We start from the raw sequence: 19,666 nt of genomic DNA, 5'->3' as shown, positions 1-19,666 counted from the left end.
TCCAAGGTACACCCACCATTCACTGGGTGATCCTTTCACTCTTAAAACCACTTAGAAAGGCATTCCACATATTCAATCACACCTGACTCTATGGAACTTCTTTCCATTACTGAAATAGCAATTACCCTGCTTCCTCATCTAAATAACCATCTTAAATTTTGTTAATATAGCCTATGATCCCTGACCATGGCTCTCCTAAAACTAGCAATTTTTGTCTTTCAGACTAAAATCCCTTGATTTTTTACCCCCTCATATATGCCTTTAAACAACAGTAGTAACAGTAACAACATGTGATTGAAATAGAATCTTAATCCTCATGTTACTTCAGTTTCAAGTGGTTCTAGACAGTTGTTGGTTTAATAACTGGTATTAATAACTGGTATATCTCCCAGTTCTCCTTTGTGTGACTTTGCCATATACAGATATTTCAAAGTAAGAGGAGACCATCTTTGGAAATTTATCTTTATGTCAGAATCCAAAATACAGTTAATAGACCATAAAGCTTTTCATAAAAATAACGCAGAGATACAAACTCTAGATCTGAACTCATGATTAATACAATGAATTCTATTTTCTCTATTTTAAAGTATCTTTTCTTAGTAAGAATACCCTAGAAAATTTTCCAATTTCCAATTCCCATTTAGCTTACTCGCTATTCATTATTCTTACAGATAATCCATGCTTATGCCACCTAAGTGCTAAGCCTTGTACCTAAAAATGATAAGCTTTATTATTATGAATTATAAAAGTGTAATATATGCACATGGATTTATATGGATTTTTATACACTGAAGATATGATTATTTCTCAAGATAAAGTCCTTGCATCAGATTTTGTGAATTATTCATCACAACTAAAACAGGAAATAGGTAGTAAAAGAATTTGATACTAAATCTTGTTGGAACAGGGTGGTGGGGGTTGGTGGTAAGCTTTCCCTCAACTAATATACCTAACTGCTTATCTCTAGGAGACTATATTATTTTATGAGATTTTCAAGATATTCCAGTGAATACTGATTGTACATAGACCTGAGAGGAAATTAGCAAATTCAATTACTGTAGGAAACTGGATTTTGATGTTCTCTGAGACAGCCTATATTTGGGTCTCCATAAGAGTTTTATAGACTAATGCTGCCCAGTTAGAATTCTGGGTGCTTTTATGATTCTGATTTATTACATTTCCTCTCCTGTCATCAGTATTCCATACGCAGAAAGCAGATTCATTTGCAATTGTGACATTCAGAAACTGAGTCACTGTCCCTAGAAGGGATGTTAAGTAAGTTTTGGTTCTACTAAATTATGGTGATTAATATTCTAAGTGAGAAAATCTCAACTGTCATCGTATCATTTGTCAAGCATTAGATTATGCTAAATTATCTTTTTTTTCTCTTATAGCCAAAAGATAAAAATGATATAACATAAGCCCTGGCAGCTTAAATCTAAACAAAGAAAGCATTCTATTGCTATTTTCACATTCTATCCAATGGCTTGGGTTGTAATCTACAATGAAATATTTTTTGGACTATGTGAATTTCTATCCAGCAACCTGATAAAGGTCTTCCATCTAAAAATTATGTGGCTCTGGTAACACAATTGTGAGACCACATTGCTTTTCTCCCTAACCTATTTCTTCACTTAGCATAGGATTCAGACAATGTGCTTTGATAAATTTTCTTATAAAGCATACCTCAAAATATAATAGCAAGAAGATTTAATATAATTTTCTAATATCACAGCACCATTTCTTTATAGCTGTTACAAAAGCTATAAATTTAAATATTTAACAAGAGCACATTGTTTTAAGTGAAAAGATGAAATTATAAAAACTAAAGAAACATACATATTTAGCACATGTGAATCTAAATAAGAAAAATAAAATTTATAGGATGCTAAATATTCTATTACCAGGAAATCAAAGGTAGATTTTCTCTTTGAGTCTACCCATTCAACTTGCTTTTCTTGCTTTATAACTTCTATGTCATAATTAATTTTTAACTTTTTAATTTTTAATTTTATTTAAAACATTTTATATTCCTGGTTTGCATATTTTACAAAACAAAAAATACATTGAAACATCATAAAGGAGAAGACTTTCAGCTTTATATTAAACCATAAATAAAACTATAGGCTAAAAGATTTATAGGATATTTCACCATAAAAAGATTTAAATAATTTTTTACTGTACCAAAATATTCTAAATGTTATCTTTCAAAGTCCATGTTATTCTACAGTGTATACAAATAAGTAATTTAAAGATATCTTAATTTTGAAAAAAAATGTCTTTTTCTTTAAATTTTTCGTGTTCTAATCAACAAACAGTAAATGCAGGCTCCAAATGTCTCACATGGTCATAAATATAAGTATCCTCATTTCAATCTGTACATCAAGTTATAAAAGTATTTTTAGTAAGTGGCAAACTTTCTTTTTCTTTCTTTTCATTGTTCTCAAAATTTCACAGATAATTTTGGTTTCTCATCATTTGAGAGAAATATTTTATTCTAGGTGGTCTTTTAGTTATTTTCATTTTTAATAGTTTATCTAATTCAATTTTAAGGTTATTTGGGCTGGAGTGTCCCCAAACTAATTAATTTTATAACATAAAAATTGTGTTTCTTGGGGTGCCTTGGGTGGTACAGTTGCTTAAGTTTCTTCAGCTCAGGTCATGATCTCATGGCTTATGAGTTCAGGTCCCCCATCAGGCTCTGTGCTGTCAGTGTGGGGCCCACTCATAACCTCCATCCCCCTCTCTTTCTGCCCCTCCTCCACTCATGCTCTCTCTCAAAAATAAATGAAAACATTTTTTTAAAAATTGTATTTCTTATCTTTGAAGGTATTTAGAAGTATGTGTATGTTTAAAATCTAATGTTTTTATCACCACAACAATCCTGTAAGACAGGGAAAGGAAGTATTTTACAAAGTAAATGAAAGTTTAGGGGATGTCACATGACCAAAGTGACCAGAACAAGAAGCCAGTTCTTGAAGCCCTATTCCAATATGTGCTCGACATTTATTTGACTGCAGAAGGTTAGAAAGAGTGTCCCACACACGGCTCATGGACTCTTTCCCAAGGGCCAACTGGGCCCAAGGCAAGTTGAATGGAATTTCACAGTAATGACTAAGGAATGTGTTTTATTATTTGTGTTTTTCTTCCCCTTCCATATTTCACAGAACTCTATGTACAGAACCCTGTTTACAGAACTGTAGAGGGATGGGGGGAAATAACATGCTTTAAAACCTTCGTGTATGCATTTCCAGGAGACAGGAACTTCTGGGGGTCCCAGAAGTCCCAGTCCCAGCTCCCTTTGGAGCTTTGTGAATGCCGGCGCTCAGTAGCCCCTCTCCAAGACATCAAGGAGTCAAGGTCCAGCTCCTCAATTTTTTGCCTTTTGTTCCACTCTGAAAGTCCATCCTCGCTTGATGACGTCTTGCAATATATCTCTCTGAACTCCTTTCATGACCTTCATGCCTAATTCTGCCCTCTAGTGTAGTCTGGTCAAGACGCCACTTCCTGGGGGAGGGATTTTCTCCTTGTAACTATGTCCTCCTTCCATCCTTACAGACCACATCAAGCTCCAGCTCCAACTCTAGTGATTCCTATCTTACTCAGATTTTCTCGAAGTAATAATAATAATAATAATAATAAAATAGTAGTATAATAATAATAAAAGAGTAGTAAAACTGATGGTGACAATATATTCTATCAAACAAGTATGTACAGAGAAATAAAGGTGAAGCATCTTATTTTTTTTTTAATGTTCATGATTATCTGCCACTTGCTTATGGGTATGAAAGAATGACTGAAGTTTTACATTGCAACTTTATTTAAATCATAAGCCATATATTGTTTGAGATAATACTGTATCACCTTAATATTAGTTAAAAGATTATACTAATGTATTAGTTGCAAAAGTTTATTAGAAAGTAAGCATGGTTATTTCAAAGAGGTAAGAAAGATTAAGAATCTCTATCTGCATTAGAGGAGTATAATCCACAACCTCTAATTTTTATTCACTTTACTTTGATTATTCCTAATTTTCATGTTCACACTTAGAAAAGATACGACATTCAGTAAGTTTGAGGATGTTTTCTTTATTTATCCAAATACATTTGTGGTAAATCATTTATCTGTTCCTTAATAACTTGGCTCCTTGGCAAGTCTATATGTACATCCTTTTCATTCTAATTGAAATTTCTCATGTCTTCAGAGTGAAAAGAAAAAGGATCTATTTTAGCAGTCAGATCTAGCCACATTTAGAGATAATTTGAGGTCTAGCAATTTCAAATGAATATAATGTGCCTATCTTTAATATCACACAGGTCCAGGGAACTCAGGCCAAGAACTCTAGATGAAGGACTTCACAGGCCTTGCTCAAAGAAAGTGTTGCCTTTGAAGTGGAATGGAAAAAAAAGGGTAAAAAGAATATATCTAAGAGAAGTAGGCTTAAGGAAATAATTTCAGTATATGAAAATTCTACTGGTATTATGAGACTTCAGTAATCAAAAATATCACATGCCCTAGTTGGGCTTTGGGGTGGGTGAGGGAGTCAGTGACTAAATATCCCTTTAAAAAAACCTTTAGAAAAATCAACCTTACTATCTGTTATTGTTAAAAGAAACAACATTTGAATGAAATTTAAAGTCATTGATAATATCCTTTATGATTGTTGGACTCTTAAATAATGGACCTCAAATATTTACTGCTGACTCAAAATTTATCATGGGCCTAAGAACTTTTAGTAATACTATATGTCAATAAATATGCTATGAAACAGGTCTTAATCTTAACACTGTAATAAAAATTAAGTTTATAATAATACTTGTTTATATAATTAAACTATTCATACAATAAAAACAAATATTTTATAAATGGTCCTTTGGATATTAAAAAATTAGCAAATTCATTAATGGAAAAGTGAATATGTATGTATGTATTTAATGTATTTATTTTACCAATATTTAAATAATTAAGAAATTACCCTGTGATATCATTTGGATCATATCAATAGGCAAAAAACCCACACAGTGCTTCTTAAATTGCAAATACAGTTTTAATTTAGGCAAATAGCTAAAACTTCAGTCATCAATAATAATTTCATAAGATTTCCCAATTTGTCAAGATGTTTTAGTATTGTTGCCGTGAGTTCAGATAAAGATAAGGAACATTAAAAAGTTCTGTGGAGAGAGGGGAATAATATCAATTATGATTATAGAGTACTACATTTAATTTTTCAGCCTCAGAGGAATTTATTAAAAATTACTCTGAATAATTATAAGGGAAAGTCAAAGAACTTATGATTGCTTCGTTTTTAAGTCTGAAAAAAGATAGAAGCAGTCAATTAGCCTATACTAAACTTTGATATTACTTCTAGTAAATGCTGGAATCCTTTCAATATGCTAAAATATTGGTATGAATCTTCTCTCCACAAATACTACATCAACCCTCAAACGTGTATGTAATCATCATGGTTAGTGAAGTTAATTCAGTACTCTGATCTCTCTATTGTTGGTGGGAAACTCTAATCGTAAAATTATAATAACTTCATGTAAAGATTAATGAAACAATTCCACTCAAAAATGCAAAGTACATGCAATCCACTGTTTAATAGGGATACCAAGGTTTAGTTTAATTTTTAAATGTCATCATGACTTCAGACATTAAATTTTAATTTGAGGTAAAATGAACTAAGGATTTAAATACAAATGGAACCATTTACAGAAAGATGGCAGTTCTTCTAACATGTTTTATCTGGAAATTATTTACTCCTGTTTAAGTAAAATTTAATTTAGCAAGATGTTTTCCACTCTAAATGTCTTTATGTAACTTTTCCATTGACTTTTAGGTGTATATGCAGGCTCATTATCACATAGGGAAAGTGGGCTATCAAAGACCATTATTTTGTGTGATCATCACTGAGACAAAGGAATACAGAATGCAAATCCTTATCATAATCTAAACTTTTATGTTGGAGTTTATTCAATTTCTAGGCTCACTTTTATCAGGGATATATATTTTATGTATAGATTTTAGCACAATTTACTGTCAGTTCCAAATACTTTCCCAAAACAAACTATAATAAAGGGAAAAAAAGATCTCCAAGAAAATAATTATTGGAAGAATACAGAATTATCCATATGGTGCTATTATCTTTATTGCTTCTTCTTCTGAAGGATATTTTGGGTTAGAAAATATTTTGACTTTTTCTGATTGTATTGGCCTTTAAATGTAATACTGGTAAAAGAGGAGAAAAGCAATTGTGATGAATGCCTGAATGCTGTATTAGACCTGAGAGAACCATGCTACACGGAAATCAAGTGACCTATAACAACATCATGTGGAAATGAGATATTTTGTGACTTTTTATCTTCCGCTAACTAGTGCATTATAAAGATGTAGCTATGCAACTTCAAACACTTTGAGTATTGTGAAGTTCCTCTTTTTTTATCTGAAATATACTCCAAAGATGAAAGCACATACACGTATACATGATCCTACTTTTATATGAAATCAGTACATTTAAATATGAATGTGAATTATAATATTGTTCACATCAACTACATTGGATATATAATTTATCCTCAAAGTATAAAGTTTAAAATAAAATGAAAGTAAAATGAATTATCATTTTAATAATCAATGTAAAAATTATTGAGATATTTTACATGCTTTCTTTTTATATCGTCAGAATCTAGTATGCATTTTGTGTATAAAATACATTTTAATTCAGACTAGTCATAAGTAAAGCACTGAATAGCCACATGTGGCTAGTGACTACGTATTGGACAGAATAGTCCTAGAAGATGTCATTACTCTTGCCTTACTATTGGAATTTAGAGAATATCTTACTAATATCCAGCAAAATAAATAAATGCCTATATAAATGAGTGCTCATGGTGTTATTAAGTTTGCACTGAGCCAACGAAATAACAATCATAATCTTACATAGTAAAAGAGCTCCTTAATAGAACTTTCTTATTAACCAAATATAATATTTAATAGTTATGGACTACATGTTTATTGCCAATTTCTAGAACAATTTCATACATAATAAATACACTGAACTCAATCTTGCATTATCACTGTTAGAGCTGACAATTGTTGTATTTAGATTTGCACTATTGTGTGTTAGCAGGATATTTCTTTATGAATAAAAATATATTCTCTATTAATATGCAAACTGTATTACCTATACATTACAAACACTAAATGTGACTCTGTTAGAGAGTAAATCTTTGGTCATTTTAGAAATATACTAGCTCTTTTAATAATTCTAAATCTTAGACATCTCTCCACAAAATTTCTGATTGAATCCAGCACAGGACTCAATGGTAGAACTTGAATAAACACTGCTTTTTAAAATTCTAAATTTCATTGGAAAAATGATTATCTGTGTCTCAGTCATATCTCAAAGTCAAGTAAGAGAAGCCTATTTTAAACCCAGCTAATCTCTGGCAATCTGAATAGTAATTATGGCTCTTAAACGTGGAAGTTCATATTTTAAGGGGGATATGCTGTATTGACCTATTTAAGATTGGATATAGTGTCAAGAGTAATTCAATTCAATGAAACTATAGACAAAAGCTTTGGATATCAGCAAGGAAATAAGTTATTATGACCAAACGTTGTAGAAGCATAAAATAATTTTAGAAAAATAATGGAAAATACTTGCAAATAGTGACTTCTTTTGCTAGTTACAAAGACATTTTAATAATTTGGGATTTGGTGACCTCTATTATTTATGAAAAATGGCATTGCTATTTTGAGTTACAAACAAGAAAATAATTTAAAGGAAAAAAAAGCCCATTGAAAATTTAATTAAAACAAATCATTGCAGTAGGTAGTCTTCAGTACTGGTCAGATTATAGAAATCATCACTTTTTTTTAAATCACAATTACACCACTTACCCAACTTTTTGCTTCTATCTTTACTCTCCTGGTAAAATCATTATGTGTTTAAAGGGAGAGAGAACAAAACAGGTAAAGCTGCAGCAAAAGGTACAAGGATACAGTCCCTTCCTGGAAAGAGGATTTTGTGGCGAACCATTTCTCCCATAATGCATCCCACAGACCATATATCCACTAGAACAGGAGAGAGGGAAGTGAAGAAAAGGGAGGAAAGTAAAGTTAACTAAGATCATTGATATCTGAAGGAGGAGGAAAAAGAACAGTTTCATTAGAAGGTACAATTTTTGTCTCCCCCAAAAAGTTGCCCCCAAATTAAAACCAGCACTGTAATATTACATTAACAATGGTTAGCAGGAGAACTCAGATTAATTTTTAAGAATTACTTTATGGGTACTTTAGATGGCCTCGGTAGTGCCATAAAGGGGTAACATGGAAAAACAGCAGCTAAACCAAAAAAGTGACTCCATGGTAGGTGGCGGCGAAAAGCCGCCAAGGGGTTTTTTATTATTTGCTGGATGTAGAGAAAATAATCTTCGGCAACCTGAAGGGGTGGCTGCTTCCATTTTCTACTACACTCAGTTACATGGAATAAGGCAACCACAGACTGCTTTTTTGTTCCCTTTGTTTTTGCTTGTTTGTTTGGTTGGTTGGTTGGTTCAAAATAAGGTACATGCAAGCACATCCAAGAAACTAGGAAACGGCTGGAGCCCTGGTTTGCAGGCAGAAATATTGGAATCCTTGGTATTTAGGACTTAATTATTCCTTCAGAGGCTATCCTTGTAATAAACATCAGTTTTCATTTCTTTTTGAGGTGTTTCAAAAATAAAGACATGATCAATTATCACATGCATAAAGGAGTCATCTGGAAGTAAAGTGAAAAAAAAAGTATTAAAGGTGTTTAAAAATTGTCTTATTTGTTTGTTTTATTTATTTCTCAGTTGTCATAGTTGTTAGCAAAACATGCTTCACCTTCTCTTACCAAGCTTTACCCTCTTCCAACTTGCTTTTTAGTAAGGATCAAGGGAACGTGGGGGCAAAAACATTAGGCTGAAATGCTCCTTGGGGAAGGAAGGCAGGGTTAGGTGCACAGAATAGCAGGGCATGCCTGATGTAGGAGCAAGCGGGTTTTTCTGCATGATAACCTTCTTCTCATATGCAAGAGGGCAGCACAAGGGTGCTAGCTACACCTTCACAGATCTAGAAAAATGAAAAATCTAAGGAAGTAACTTGCAACCTTTTCTAGTGAGGGAAGATTAAGGGATGAAATTACATGCCATTTGTGCAGCAAACATCTGGAACACCATCTATAGACAAATTCAGACCCCACCCCAGACTTCTGTAGACCCTTGATTTCTTGAATTTTTTAATTGTCTCCCCTTTGATGTTTTACAAATAACCTGTGAAAAATGTATGCAAATATCTTCTTTTCTGAAGAAGTTAGATGTGGTTAGACTATTCCTTGGGAAGAGGACTACATTTGTCTCTTCCAAGTCAAAAAGTAACAGAATTCTGCTGTTCCTCACCAAAGTGAACCTGACCTTCCTAAAAGCTGACTTTCCCATTTCTTCTGCACAAATGAACAAAAGTATGGGCTCTCTTCTAATGTGGAAGCACACAAAGAAATTTGTTTAAGCTGGTGACCAGGGAATTTTCATAAAGGTACCCTGTAGCACCTGCACATAAAAATACATAGATAATTATTTTTTATAAAACTTATAAAAATAGACTGCTAGGAACTAAATAGAATAAAACATAAAATAAGCATGAATTATCCATTTAATGTATATATACAATCTTAATTTAAAACAATTTTAATTCTTAAATATATTGGATATATTTTTAATATGCTACATTACTTGTTAGAGATATTCTTTTCAAAATAATATATTGCAATGCATTCTAATAGGTATCTTATAAATCCTTTAATAAAATCAAATTCCAATACATTTCAAAGCTTCTACTTTTTCTTTTGAAGTGTTGATGAATACTAGATTTTTTAAAATGAAAGCAGTGACGTAAAATTTAATATTTCTCTCTCTGTGATTTGGATTTGTAAATATTTACTAGGTAATTGGCTATTCTAAATATTACTTACAGAGCAGTTAAAGCACTAAAGAGACTCTTATCTAACTTGAACAATTGGATTATTCTTAATTGACTATTCAATGAGTATTTGTAAAGATTCTTGCTCCAAGGCTTTGTCATATCTTTTTGTCTTCTCCTAGGACTACAGCCATCAATCTAAGATAAGCCATAAAGCCAAATGGCTAAGTGCAACAGACAAATTTCTTCCTGTTTTCATGCTCACTTTGAGTTGAGTTGCAACCCAAATAGCAATTTTTCTCAGTATCTACAGCATGTGTGCTAATCAATATCTGCTTGACTGCTTAATCATATGCCATCCACGATTCTTTTTAGCCATAACATTTTAGTGTTCCTGTAGCAAAGATACTTTTCAGAAAACTCCTTCACATTTTTAATGAGTGATTCTTCCTAGTAGTATTTTTAAACACCTTCTTAATATGAAAGCTGGCAGCCCTATTAAAAACATACATTCATACGCATGAAAGAGAACATTGCCCTTGGCCATCTAAAACATACATGCCTTTTCTTGGTGGTTTCTGTGGCTGCTATGCAGAAGCCTCCTTACCGTTCTCCTTGTAGCCCATTCCCAGAATAACCTCGGGGGCTCTGTAATAACGTGTAACCACATAAGGAGTCATCATGAAGCTTGTGCCTGCCGTCCTGGCCAGTCCAAAGTCGAGGATTTTCAACGTACAATCAGACTTGACTACAATGTTACTTGGTTTTAAATCCTGACGATAGGAAAAAAAAAAAAAAGAAGAAGAAGAAATTAAAAGCCAGAAGCAAATGAAACACATGATTTCCATCTACTCAATCAATATGGCAGTCTTGCAGTAGTACTGATAGGGCCCCCCTCTCTCGCGGAGCACTATATAAAGCAAATGATTAGTTTTTTAAAATATATTTTTAAGTATCTTCAAAAACTTCTTAAACCCAGAAGAGAAGTATAGTATCAGTTTTACAATTTAGGCTCATCTTGGGAAGAGCTCTTAGAATAAACAATGTATCATTTATTGTCACCCGTGAGGTTTTTCCTTATGGCAACATAAACCTTTCAGCTTATTTTTCATTCCTTGACCCGACAGAAGAGCAAATCAGGGCAGCTGTCTTTATACTGCCAGAAACGAACTGTGGAAATGAATGATCTTATTTCAGTTGCACATACGACCTTTGCCAATCAAGGACCTAGAAAATATGAGGCGCCTCAAAAAGCTGACTCTCAATGAGCTGAAACAAAATGCTAAACAAAATCAACTAAAGTGTAGCTAAAATGTTCTTCTATATGTTAGTGAACTGTGCTAATTCTATTGTCAAAGAAATGAGGAAGTACATTATATTCAACCTACCCCAGTACATGAAGAAAACAATCTAGGGTTGCTCTTTCTCTTCTCCAAAAGCACCTTAATTCTAATTCTGGAGTATGTATTCTTACCCTGTGAATAATTCCAGCAGAGTGAAGGTGCTTGATGCCACACAACATTTGGTATAGCAGGTAAGACATTCGCTCATGGTCTAATTCCATCTGAATCACCTGACACAAGTTGGCATCCATCAGTTCCATTACTAAGTAACTGGAAGGTAAATCCACAAGGTTAGTCCCGAATCACAAGATCCATGAAGTCCATCAAACAGGTCAGAATCCTCTCCTAAATCTGTAAGTCTTCCAAACTTCTCAGCTTTACCTTTGATTGAATCGAGAATATGAAAAACTTCTAAGTATTGCATATATGTTAGCCATGGTAACTCTACCACAAGGTTACCAGCAGAAGCAGCATTTATTAGTGTGTGGCTCCTGCCCATATATTTTCTACCTTCATCTTGTCCTCACTTTTCCTTGAATTCACTGAACTCTTTCTTGAGTGCTAATATTACAAAAAATAAATCAATAAGTAAATAAAGTCAAGGGTCCCCTGAATGGCTCACATGCTTAAGTGTCCAAATCTTGATTTCAACTCAGGTCATGATCGCAGGGTTTGTGAGATTGAGCCCCACGTTAGGCTCCTCACTGGGCAGGGAGCCTGTGTGGAATTCTCCCTCTCCCTCTCCCTTTGCCGCTCCCCTTCCCTGCTCATGCACACATGTACACAAACACTCTCTCTCTCAAAACAATAAAAATAAAAATAGCATCTTCCATTAAATGCAATGTATCTGTGCCAAACAAGGCAATGTACTAAGATTCACTTCCTTTCCTCTGCTATTGTCACTGTACTTCTGGACAGATTATTTTTGTACAAAACTAAAGGCACCACAAAAAATAGAAATAAAGATTTATAAATGATTTTTATCACGTCCCTTTTCTTGATATTTCTCAAAGTGAATAGACTCATTCCAGAAAGCTCCCAGAATCAATTAATAATAAAAAAATACATAATAAGTAATAAATCTTCTCTGATTGAACCAAGAACATAGAACAACAAAACACAAGTACCAGAAGGCCAAAAAGAAGCAGAAGGATCTTTCCAGGGAGAACATTAGATATAGAACCTTCTATTCTATCCCTGGATCTCTTTCATTTGCTGTCAGCTCTTATCTCCCTTTAATCTCTACAAGAGATTTCATCCACTGATTTATGTCAATTTCCCTTGAGTGCTATGAGTGCTATGTTCTCCTTTCCTTCATGAGTTTTGTTACTTACACATCCTGGAACTCCTCCAGTGTTTTCTGGGGTGTGAAGACATTTAATAAACTAATAATCTGGAAAAGAAATAGCACAAGGGACAGAAGAAGAGAAAGAAAAAGGGAGAGACTGAATTATTTAAAAAGCATATAAAACAAGTATTTAATCCAACTCAAAGTCATACACTAGTCCTATGGTAGAAATAGAAAAGTTGGAAAATAACTTCTAAAACAGAACATAGAAAAATGTACTCAGAAAGGATATATGATATCTGCATTCGGGTTAAATACAATTAAAAAGCTCAAATTCTTAGGCAGGAGGAAGAATCAGAGAAAATATATAGTTCTGTTATTGCTTTAGAGTATGATTCTCCTTGGTAGAATATAGAGTTGTACTGTAATTAAGGAAAAACGGAAGCCATGTAAGAAAAAAAAGGGCAGCAGCAAAACACCCAATGAGATGTAGCAAGGTCATGTTTTTTCTCCAAATGAACAAGATGGTGTTCTAATTTAAGTTTTTTTGTGTGTGTTGCTACTTTAGTTTCTTTTGTTTCTATTTCACACACAAAAACTATTTAAACTAATGCTATACTGATAGTTTTGGGGAAAGGTATATCCTAGATGATATGAATAATGAATTTAGTGGAAAATGTATTTAAAAAGTTACTGAAATTCTGTCTCTTAAATTTTTTGTTGCCTGCTTTGGTTATTTTATCTGTTAGGTAGCAAAGAAGTTTACCCACTAGCATTAGTAAATATTCTCTACTAATGTCAGGGGGAAATAAAAATAAAAAATAAATATAATAATCTTCTCACAGGATAGATGCAACAATTTCACAAAACTGGATAAGAACAAGTTTAAGATTAAAACACCTTTAAACTACAAATTGATAAATAGTAAATTTTCTAAGTGGTATAGAAACATATGAAGTAATAAAAATAAAAGAATACAATTTTAGACATCTAAGAAATGCAGTCAAGTCCACGGAATGCTTCGGGCCACGTGTAGTTTTCATTTTTGAGGAATTATTGACCAAAAAAAATCACAATACCATTTGTATTTTCACACACACACACACACACACACACACACGTGTGCATGTATATATGACAGTGGTTATTATATATTAAGAAACTATGATCATCTCTTCAAAAAGAACCTTAGGGTATGGAATATGGATATAGAAATACAATTATTTCAAAATACCTTTAAAACTTGTGATAAAAGTGTCTTATACTGTATACTGCTAGTGTGTGTTGAAAAAATGTGTGATACATCTCTCATTGTATGTATATCACACATATATAGTGGGCCTGTTTTTCTAGTATTTTACCAATTTTATAAAATAACTCATTATGATATTGGGTCAAACAAAAATATCAGAGACTGTGCACAGGGCACATACATACAGACAACACACACAAATAACATTTAAATATGGAAAAGTGCTAACCCATATTACCTGGTAAATAATCTAGGTATTCAAAAATTAATTTAGGAAATAGTATTATAATTTTGAGTAAATAAAGATTCTTTTAAAAGGTAAATTCCCCACTGTAAATTATTTTCCCTGGGGCACCTGGGGAGCTCAGTCAGTTAAACATCTGACTCTTGGTTTCAGCTCAGGTCATGACCTCACGGTTCGTGAGACCTAGCCTGTGTTGGGCTCTGTGCTGACAGTGCAGAACCTGATGGAGAGTCTCGCTCTCTCCCTCTCTCTCTGCCCCTCCCCCACTGGTCTCTCTGTCTCTGTCTCTCTCTCTCAAAATAAATAAATAAAAACTTCTTTAAAAAATTTTTTATTTTCCCTTTTACTATGCCCTAGCTTCGCCACCTTCATTTTCCTTGATTTCCCGCTGTTCTTTCTTTGCTCCCTTGTAAATTTTAATTCTTACCGATAACCAATTAAAAATCTTCCCTTTAGAAACATATTATCACAGATATTTTCATTTTAGTTCAGCAGTTTCATGCAGGAATCTGATTCAGTGTCTTTATTCCAGCATCTTAAAATGCATATATGAATCCGTGTTTGTTATAGCTCTTCAATCACGTTAGCCATCACTTCCTAGAATAAAGCATTCATTCTCTAAATGGATTCTCTTCTCTATTATTAAAGATTAAGTTGGGATTACTTCACTGTTTTACCTAACTTTCCACAGAATTTACAGAGTTCTGCTTTCTGGCTTCCTTAACTTAATATGACAAGTACTCATGTGGAGGGGTGCCTGGGTGGCTCAGTCGGTTACATGCCCAATTCTTGGTTTCGGCTCAGGTCATGATCTCATGGTTCATGAGTTTGAGCCCCATATCAGGCTCTGCACTGTCAGTGCAAAGCCTGCCTGGGATTCTCTGTCTTCCTCTTTCTGCCGCTTGCCTGCTCATGCTCTCTCATACTCTCTCAAAACTAAATAAACATTTAAAAAAAATACTAATGTGAAATTTGCATTTGGCCATAAATGAACTTCCTCTCTACTAACAAGTTCCAGACATTTATTTCCATAGACATACACACATGCATATGGAAATATAAGGGAAACATAAAAGGGGGGAGGCAGGTAGAAAGCCATTTACAGATAATCCTTTCAATTGGGAACTTCTTTTTAGGCATCATAAACATGAACTTCTACATTTCAGCCAAGAACAGGGAGGATGATTCCCTCAAATTCACCAAGTAAGTGGGATTTCTCCACAGTGTGTTTATTGTAGTATAGGAGCTGGAAGGAAGATTAGGGAACTATAATTATAGGAAAACACTTCACAATCTCCCATGCTGTTGCTTCATTGCTTGTATCTGTCTATTTTCCATTGTCCATGATATTTCTCATCCTCTCTGCTAAACATAAAAATAGATTGCATTGGCCATGTTGTTAGTCTTGTTCTTGCCTTCATTTAACATACTGAAAGAACAAATTGGTTTAGTAGAATGACTTTCCTCATGAATCATCCTTTCCGTCATTTATAGTTACCTTCTAGAAGTATCATGTTTCTTGCATGGCCAAATTAGAGATGGGTACACACTTCATAAATTTGCCCTTTTGGTGAGATCTTTCCTGCTCAATTTATTTTAAAAAGGAAGCCCACCCACCCAGCCCACCCAGCACTGACCAGAATAATCCCTTCTTTGCTTTATTTTACTCTGTAGTGCTTATCACCATCTGACATTCTATACATTTACCTATTTTTTTAGACCATTTTTCTCTTATCAGTACAACATGGCTCCACATGGTCAGGGATTAGTTTCTGTTATCTTTATTGCTGCAATCTTAGTATCTAGGTCTATACATGGGCACATTTTATTTAACAAATATGTGTCAAATGAACGAACTACAAAGTCATTGGAGTAGAGTAATCGAGGAAAAAAGAAACACTGTCATCAGAGAAACAATCCACATATTTGTATTTCAAACATCTTGCAACTAAACTCTCATCCATTTGCTGCTCCTTAGTGCCACTGATAGATGGTTGGCCCTGTGACAAATTTACTTTTTTAGAAAACTGCACTAATAATTTCATATATTCTATGTGATTTTCATATTAAAGAAAAACTTTGCAGACTTATTATAGCTATTATTATAGTTTTATTACAGTAATATATTAATTTATTTTCATTATGTATTTATATGTAATAAATTATATGTGTTATATTTATAAATTATTTATTAATAATAGTCACTATTAAAATAATGAATTATCTTCCCTGTATCCTTACTTAAAAAAAATGGGAGCATGGGAAGAATTCTAGAAGACTTTGCCTGCAAGTGAATAAGGTTATACTCTGAAGTGAAGAACGTCCAATAATTGTATACCCTACTGAGTTCCCATGAGAAATACTCCTGATAATCCTGTTCTGAAGTGCTTTGCAGATATGTTCCTGTGCATTTGCCCAACTACAAAAAAACAAGATGCTGAAGCATGGTATGTATAGTGAACATTTAAAGGCCACTGCCAGACTATAGCTTAAAAGAAAAAAAGGAGATAACAATGTTTACCTGTTAATAAAACAGAAATATAGTATATTGTTCTATAGGATATTTTGGGGTTTTGTATTTGTTTGATTGTTATTGTTTTGGAAAAAGCATGGAGCTCTCTGGTTAATTTGGAGAAAATAACCAAATATGGTCAATTTCATAGCAGGAAACTATCAAATTCATCCTCTCTTACACCATATGGTTTTTAGATGATTTTTAAACAGAGAGTTATCATGAGGACAATGAAATCAAATGTAGCATATGGACTGGATAAACAATCTTAACAGGCAGAAATTACAAAGTAAAGAAAGCCTTTCCTGATCAAGTTGGCACACAGATTTTCTTCTGTAATCTCACAACCTCCCACTGCCAGAGGTTTAAAAATAACAACTCACGTTTTTATGGTTCACACACTTCATGAGGACTAGCTCCCGGTAAGCTCTCTTGGCATGCGTTTGGTTCTGAAAGGGTCTGCTGAGCTTCTTAATGGCCACATTTCTGTCAAGAACGGCATCATACGCAGCACTGCAGAGAACCCAGGGCAATCCCGAATTAGAAACAAATAAACCCATAGAATTCCTGTCTGCTGATGTGGGTAAAGGATATGGGTAAAGAAAATACTGTTCTAGAATCCCACTCAGATATCTTGTCCTCAGGTCACATGCCAATCAAGCTGTAAATAAAGATCTAGAAATGACCAGTATCAAACCATTCTACTTACTAAGAAAAGAACAAAGGACAGAATCTTGCCCCCCCCCCCCCCCACCAAACCAGCATAGAATTACCTCCTTGAGTAGGAAACAAAACAAAAGTGCTCTACTTTCCCATCAGCCATGTGAATGTGGCAAGTCATTTAATCTCTCTGAGCTTGAATTTCTCATCTAATAATATGTGATATTTAGGTTTTCTCTAGGTATAAAACTTCACTGTTTTTTTGTTAAGTGAACATTATTCTTTCCAGTTTTTAAGGTATGACATTCATTGCCATGAATGCACAGGTTGGTTGATTATCAAGTATACCCATTAACAATAACAAAGCTCAGAATAAGGAATGCAAATAGAGGGTTTTTAGAGCATAAATAACTGCATTTAAATATGAAGACAGAAATGAATGCTCCTAACATTTGAAGCTTTCAAACTACTTGAGAATGAAAATTTACTATGCTTTAAAAGGCAATCAATTTTTAATGTTGTTTCTCTCATACTAAGAATATATAGGTCTGAGGATTCAATAAGGATGTACGTGTCTTCTTGGCATTTACCTAATGACCCACTCAAAATGTTTTCTTTTTGTTTTTGTTTGTTTGTTTTTGGTTTGCCCCATCCCTGAAGCTTCAGATTGTGCTGGATTTTGTCTTAGTTGCCTGGAAAGAATGTGGCAATCAGTGTCCCCTACAATTGATCTGTTGAATTGGAATTGGCATTAACCATTCAGTGTTCATGCCACTAAACTAAAAGATAAAGAAAGGAGGGGCGGGGGGGGGCATCTGGGTAGCTCAGCTGGTTAAGTGTTTGACTTTGGCTTAGGTCATAATCTCACAGTCTGTGGATTCAAGCCCTGTGTGGGGCTCTCTGCTGTCAGTACATAGCCTGCTTCAGATCCCCTGCCCCCCACCTCTCTGCTCCTCCCAGAAAAAGATAAAAAAGTGGTTACTGTATAGTAAAATAATGATAGATTAGTGGGATAAGGTTTGACAAGATTTTAGAAGTCTTCTGGTCCCTAACTCCGTTTAATACTAATTCTTCCATTTAGTACTATTCTCCAAAATGTCTCCATCAAAAATTTGACCAGTCTGAGGGCACCTGGGTAGTTCAGTTGATTTAGCATCTGACTTCAGCTCAGGCCATGATCTCACCACTCGTGGGTATGTGCCCCACATTAGGCTCTGTGCTGACAGCTCAGAGCATGGAGCCTGCTTCGGATTCTGTGTCTCCCCCTCTCTCTCTGCCCCTCCCCTGTTCACTCTCTGTCTCTATCTCTCTCTCTCTCAAATAAACATTAAAAAAATTTTTAAGTTTGAACAATCTCTGCTTGAGCATCTCCAAAAACATGGACCCCTTTAATATCAAGGCAGCTTTGAGAGTTGGAGGTGTCACCATTCTAATAAATATAGTTTTCTCTCTGTGGTTCATATTGACTACTATCAGCTCTGTTGTGTACCAGAGCAACTCTCAAAATAAAGTACAGTATTCTCTTTTCCATTACGGTAGGTCCATAATATTTGAAACTCATTAAAAGACTGAGCATGATCTTTGACCCAGTCTATAAGCACCAACAACTATAAGTTTTTCTTATTTTTCCCCTAAGTCTTTTTCTTTCTTAAGCTTTTTATCACCAATGTCCTACCACCATTTGTCAGAATGCCATTTGAGGTCCTATCAACATCTGGTCAGTTTCCTCTGAATATATTCCAGTCTGTTGATATCTGAAAATGTGGATCCTGAACTAAATAAGCATTGCTAATCTAGGCATGGAGTGTCAGTGAAGATTAGGGTAGGGCTATCAATTCCTTCATTCATTTACAAGCTCATTCATTCTGTTGATACAGTTAATACACCTAAGTCTCCCTTGGCTTCTTTGATAACTATATCACACACTATTGACTCACAGTGAGCATATGTTAATTTAAAATGCTGTCTTTTTAAAAATCTGTGCTACTTTTCACCTCTTCATGTTAGCGCTGATACTTCTGTTCTTGTGTTTGTTCTTGTTAACCTACTGAGAGCAGCACAGGTAAAGGAAAGGGTCAAATGGGCCTACATCTTCTAAGTAGTACACAAGAACAACAGTGATTCTGAGGAATAAAACTTGTTTTCTGAAGTTGAGAAATTGTATCAGCAGGAAACTGATCAAAACAATCACCTTAAAGAAAAAGAATAAATTTTAGGCCAAAACAACTTAGCTAAAGTCATTAAATTATCTTTAAAAAAATAGCAATCAGTCATGCACCCCTAGAAAGGAATCAGGAGGCAAATTCTGGCATTGTCTGGTCAAATAAGAAAGTGCCCTTCCAGGTAGTTCCAGGCATCCAATCAGCCAGGCAGATGTTTCCATCTGTATTGTGATTACTGGAGACTATGGACAGTTAGCATT

General features: G+C 34.1%; 1 protein-coding gene across 16 annotated transcripts in view; it reads right to left on the bottom strand.

Annotated features, from left to right (window-relative positions):
* MAPK10 (mitogen-activated protein kinase 10) overlaps nt 1-19,666 on the bottom strand; it is a 291,326-nt gene that overhangs the window by 67,389 nt on the left and 204,271 nt on the right. For 13 of the 16 annotated variants that reach the window (XM_077765157.1, XM_077765159.1, XM_077765164.1 and 10 more), the window contains 5 exons: nt 16,968-17,097; nt 12,623-12,681; nt 11,420-11,558; nt 10,553-10,718; nt 8,005-8,076 (listed from right to left, as the gene is read on the bottom strand). In XM_077765157.1, coding sequence (XP_077621283.1) covers nt 8,005-8,076; nt 10,553-10,718; nt 11,420-11,558; nt 12,623-12,681; nt 16,968-17,097 — 566 coding nt within the window. The remainder of the gene's footprint in view (nt 1-8,004; nt 8,077-10,552; nt 10,719-11,419; nt 11,559-12,622; nt 12,682-16,967; nt 17,098-19,666) is intronic. The other 3 variants (XM_077765169.1, XM_077765154.1, XM_077765162.1) reach the window with 1 other exon arrangement.

This window comes from Crocuta crocuta, unplaced genomic scaffold (genome assembly GCF_008692635.1).
Source record: "Crocuta crocuta isolate KB4526 unplaced genomic scaffold, BGI_CrCroc_1.0 scaffold134, whole genome shotgun sequence".
Classification (NCBI taxonomy): domain Eukaryota; kingdom Metazoa; phylum Chordata; class Mammalia; order Carnivora; family Hyaenidae; genus Crocuta; species Crocuta crocuta.
The sequence above is the reverse complement of the archived record's forward strand: the minus strand, read 5'-3'. Positions and strand labels throughout refer to the sequence as shown.